This window comes from Manacus vitellinus, unplaced genomic scaffold, assembly GCF_001715985.3.
Source record: "Manacus vitellinus isolate BGI_N305 unplaced genomic scaffold, ASM171598v3 scaffold_16_pilon, whole genome shotgun sequence".
Lineage (NCBI taxonomy): Eukaryota > Metazoa > Chordata > Aves > Passeriformes > Pipridae > Manacus > Manacus vitellinus.
In genome coordinates, this window is record NW_021939189.1 from 1643694 (window position 1) to 1649101 (window position 5408).

The 5408-nt window shown below is 43.7% G+C and overlaps 1 protein-coding gene across 2 annotated transcripts in view; it reads right to left on the bottom strand.

The window, feature by feature from the left end:
• Window positions 1-17: 17 nt before the first annotated feature.
• The window catches only part of IQCH (IQ motif containing H), a 51863-nt gene continuing 46472 nt past the window's right edge, over window positions 18-5408 (bottom strand). For both annotated transcript variants that reach the window (XM_029958843.1, XM_018069892.3), the window contains exons 17-20: window positions 5018-5143; window positions 4210-4271; window positions 1718-1826; window positions 18-412 (exon numbers count right to left, since the gene is read on the bottom strand). In XM_029958843.1, the coding sequence (XP_029814703.1) occupies window positions 311-412; window positions 1718-1826; window positions 4210-4271; window positions 5018-5143 (399 nt within the window). In that variant the 3' untranslated portion in view covers window positions 18-310. The remainder of the gene's footprint in view (window positions 413-1717; window positions 1827-4209; window positions 4272-5017; window positions 5144-5408) is intronic.

Below are 5408 nucleotides of genomic sequence, written 5' to 3' on the forward strand. Positions count from 1 at the left end.
GGTCTCAGGGCTCTTTTCAGTGGAGTCTGATCTCCTCTGATTTAGTGACAGTGTGACCCCATTAATAAGGTTTTAAAACAAGACACTGAACTTCAGCAACAGGAACACGAAGAGCATCAGGATGATTCCCTGCTCTTCAACAGGGTTTTTTTGGGAATGAAGGGCTATTCCAAACACCACACCCAGAAATGATGGAGATGCTCTGTCTCAGTTAATACCAACCCAGGAGGAAAAAACCAAACCTGTTCTTACAGATGAGGAAGCACTTCCAGAAGCATAAGGAATCGGGCACTTAAACATTTTCTGTTAACTATTCTTTCAGAGCATCTGCTTCCCAAGGTTGCTCTTCTTCCAATTTCAGTTTGTTTTCTGCTGTAACTCCTAGAATTGCTTCAATATCTTGAATTGCCATCTGCAAGAGATTCAAGGAATACAAGTTATTTAATGGGCATTATAATGAAATCCAGCAGCCCCAGCTGGCAGTGCCTGCCTGGAACAGGTAAAGACACTTACACAGGACAGGATGCACCAATTAAATTTACTGTTACTTTGGGGACAGTTGGGGGAATTATTAGTAAATATGTACAAAGCTCAGGTAAATAAAAATACAATTTGTGCTTCTAATTAACTAACAGGTGTTTTATTTCACATATGTTAACTCACGGTGAAGAAAAGTTCCCTTTTAGATTTTTCTTCGGTGGCTTCTTTTCACTCTCTCACATTGAAAAAAGGGATTTTTTTTGTTGTTGTTTATTCTGCAACGTTGTGAAATTTAATTATGTCTTTCCTAAAATCTGTCATTTCACACTCTGCTTGTCAGAGGAAAGTCTACTCAGAGTGGGAGGACTGATATAAATTACGTGATGTGATTTAAGATATAAATCTCTGACACCGCTCCCCTCGACCTTTCACAAAACACTCACAGACAGGATCTTAGAAACTTTTTATCAAGTTAAAGGTGATGCAGCTCAGCAAAAGGACTCCCCGTGGGAAGCTCAGCAATTCTCTGGAATGAAAAAGCAGCATTGTGAGGAGTGATGTTCCAGGGCACGGGGTTGGATTCATTATTGCTTTCCTGGCTCCTTTTCCAGTGAGGTCGGCCCAGAGCAGCTCTGGGGGAGAGGGGGGCACACCTGGGGGAACAGCCCCAGCCTGTCCAGCCCCTCTGCTTTGTCCTCCTTCCCCCTCTCCACCCTGGAGCATCCTCCAGCACACGGATCAGGACAAAGAGCAGAGAAAATTGGGAACAGAATCCACTTGGGAAATCGAGGGATGGGAACTAATGGATTAAGTACGTGGTGGCTGCTGCTTAAAAGAAATCAGTGTTAATAATCCAAGGAGCTGTTATCAACTGGGAAGTTTGTTTCTAATTTCAGATTCTTACCTTGATGGTGTCCCTTGAAAATCAGGCAGGCAATTGTGACAGAACTGTGTGAGGCAGTGCCAACAGCTCCTTTGCTCTTCCAAAGGACACTCAGGAGCATTAGATTACAAATAGTTTCCTGCTGGAGTTTGTCTCTTTTCAAAGCAAAAGTTTCAAACTTAAATTTAACTAACAGGTTCAGTGGGAAGCTGCCTACACTGACCCAGACACTGTAAAACACCCGGCACTAACGATGAAAAGGGAATGGTTTAGCACTTGTTTATGATCCAGCATGAGGTATTTGCAGGCCTTGTACAGAAATTACCCGGGATCGTTAGTTAATTAACACCTCACCTTAAAATTGGTCTCGCCTTGCATATTAGGTGCTGATATTTCTTGATGGATGATGAAGAGATTGCGAGCAAAGGTCAGGAGGACCCCCTGGAGATCCTCTCCGATTGTTCTGTTAATGATATCCAAACAAATGAGTTTCCCAATGATTCCCTTCACATGCTTAAAAACAATCGCCCTCTCATTTGTGCCTGCCTGGTGCTGGAATTTAATGAGGATTTTCAATCTCACAAGGTGGCAATCTTCAGGGAGATATGAAAGATGAGGCTCCATTTTAACTTGTCGACAGGAAGGATTTGTGTAATAAATAATTTTTATTAATCAACTTAAGCAGAAGTAGGCAGAGAGGTTTCAGCTTCTCCAAATAAAAGGCTGCTGTTGAGTTAGGACTGAGAGAGCAGAACACTTTCAACACCCACAATAGTTAAGAAGAACTGTTGCTTCAGCCTAGAATTTGTGAAAGAGAAATGTCAGCAGTGTCAGCATTTCTCAGATTGTTGCAGGTTTTGAGGGTTTGGTTTCCCAGTGGTACATACAGACCTTATGGAACAGGGAATTACACTGAGGAATTAATGTACCTCATTTACTGGAAGTGACAACAGATTTCTGATGTCATAAAATAGATAATTCTCAGAGATGTTTCAGGTATTAAGACTTTTATAAACCCTAACTTAAATTCTTGAAAATATTTCCAAATTAAGACCATGAAATTGCACTGAAAATCAGACAAAACTGGGATCAGGATGCAGGGCAAAGATACTTGAGAGTATTCTGGTAATACATTAATAACTGCCAACTCGAGCTGGTGATGCAAGAGGTATTGTTATGTCCAAGAAAAAAAGCTTTCTTCTGAGTTACTGAGCTGAATCAGCTCCTGGAGAGGTGTGAAAGTACCAGGACAGGAGGGAAGAGGCTCCATAACTGGGATCTGGGAAGGAAGCAAAGAGCTCACCTTTCAGCAGCAGCAGCTGTTTGGAGGGTTCTATGGAACACTTTCAGATACCTAAATCACTTTTTAAACGTCTCATGTAGATATTTTACAAGCTCTTTTTTAGTGATTTTCATTCAAGTGTATCTTCCAGCTCCATCGTGGGAGAGCAGAACAGCACAGAAATATCTCAGCTTTAAACCAACCTGCCTCCCTTGGCTGCTACCAGTGCCCTCCTCCCCAGGAGCCCAGGGCAGGCTGGAGGAATCCCAGCCCTGGGAACAATCTTTAGGATCCATTGAGTGCATTCCCAGTGCCAGGGGGGATCAATGCTCTGTCCATCATCCTGACAGGGGTTTGTCTCAGCTGCTCCTCAGTGACGACCCCAACCAACAACCTCCTTAGTTCTTCTCTTCCCTCACACCAGGAATTTTTCTGATGCTCAACAGAAATCTTCCTTGCTGTGAGTTAAGTTCCTTTCTTCTTATCCTACTACCAAAGATGTGGAAATGACACTTTTCCTTCTTGCAGAGACTTGGAGATCGCTGGCAGATCCCACTTCTGCCTCTTCCTCCTCCTTTAGTCTTTTCTTATCAGTCACATTCTCTAGAAACCTAAACATTTTCACTGCCTCCCTCTCAGCAGAATGAAAGGATAACTTCCAGCATCTCCCAGGATATACAGTTTTTCCATAAGATCCTGACTCTGTGGCTTGCAGGCAGTTTGACTCACAGATCCTGAGAACCTACTTGTTCCTCATATCCATTCCTCCTCTCTAAATGTAATTTCTTGCACCTGATTCCAACCAAATCTAATTCTACATCCCACATATTGTTCCTTCAATTTGTTGAGATCATTTGGAATTCTATTCCTGCCCTCCACAGTCCTTGCAGGCACATCCAGCACTCGAGGAAGCTGTTTTGTTATCCAGGTCATTAATGGAACAGCTCCAGCATCAAAGGAATACAGAACAGGCTGAGAGCAGAACACTTCAGCCCCTCACTCATTCAAACATCCTTCAAACACTCAAACATCCCAATTTTGTCAGGAAGCTTTAACTAAATTCCCTCTGAGGAGGGGTTTGCAGCCAGTGAACAGTAGAATTTTACAGATTATGCCTTCTTAGACCTCTTGGGGGCAGGTCCATGTGTCTAAAGAATTCCTGACTTCCCTGACTGCCACTCAGCACTTCATGAAATCAATACAAAAAGACACTAAACTTCACCCTCTTTGCCTCATGGAAGTCAGGTTTTTAATAATCTTGCCTGTAAAAAGTAAGTCTGTACTAATCCATGTGAGCCATTGCTCCTGCCAGTGAATCCAGCTCTCCTGGAGCCAATTCCAGCAGGTCCTGAGCCTGCAGTGCCCTCAGCCTTTGGGCTCAGCACACTCTAATTCTTTTATCCCTAAAATGTTTAAAGTCTTCCTAAAACTTTCCCAGAGGCCAATCTTACACTTTTCTGAGCAGGAGGTGACAGTTGGTGACCCCAAGCCATGGTGTTCAGGTTGTCCCTTCCCTTCCCATCCAGCTGTTTGTCACCCTGAGGAAGGGACAGTCCTTACTCACATCATTCCCAGTCTGTCTCGCTTCTGGTCTTCATACAGGATAAAAACTGTTCCCTGTTTTTCCTGTTAAATAAAAAAAAGTTGCTTTATTTATTCCTAAAATAATGGTAATTGTAATAAATGTGTTACACAGGGACATTAGGTATACACACTAAGCTAAAAAGGGTTAGTTGGGAACTGTGTGTAAGGGATCCATGCTCAGTGTAAGCAGATTATTGCTCTGCAGCAGAGTCTATTCAACAGCAAGTACTTTTATTCCTAAGCACTAAAGGTGGTCAAAAGTATCTTAAAAATTATCCCCTTATTTTTATCTCAACAGGCAGGTTAACCCCTAAAAGCCTTACACACACTTAAGTTTGACAGAGAAAATGTGTTTATTCTCTTGTTCTCAAAGCCTGTCCTTCACCTTAGATATACATGGGACACAAACTTTCATTGTTCTTCAGCTCTGGGTCATCACGAGCCTGACACTGGCAACATGGAAGATGTTAGATGTGAAATTTAGATTTGATATTAGGAAAGAATTTCTCATGGAAAGGGTTGTGAAGCATTGGAACAGGCTGCCCATGGATGTGGTGGAGCCACCAACCCTGGAAATGTTAAAAAACATGTGGATGTGGCAGGTGAGGACATGATTTAATGGTGAACATGGTGCTGTTGGGTTGATGGTCGGACTTGACCCTAAAGGTCTTTTCCAGCCTTCACAACCCTGTGATTTACGTTGCTCCAAGTGGTTGTACCACACGAGAATTTCCTACAAAACCTCTGCAGAGCAAATATCACATTTTCTCCTTCCCCCCCGTTCGTACCTGGAGGTCAAATCCAACCCCACGAGCTTTACACCTCTGGAGGAGGACGTTGTAGGAGGTCTCAGAGAGGTTGGAGTGCCTGAGCTGAGTGCTGGCCACGGCACAGCGGGGGCTCACCGGGGCAGGCTGCAGAGAACAACACAGCATTCCTCACTTCCAGACCAGTTCATACCAGTTTATCCCAGAACCCAACAGCTAAATGGGAAATTGTTGACTTTTCACAAGGGCATGTGGTGGTAGGACAAGGGGGAATGGCCTCAAGCTGAAAGAGGAAAGGTTCAGATGGGAGATTGGGAAGGAATTCTTGGCTGGGAGGGTGGGGAGGCCCTGGCACAGGTTGCCCAGAGAAGCTGTGGCTGCCCCTGGATCCCTGGAAGTGTCCAAGGCCAGG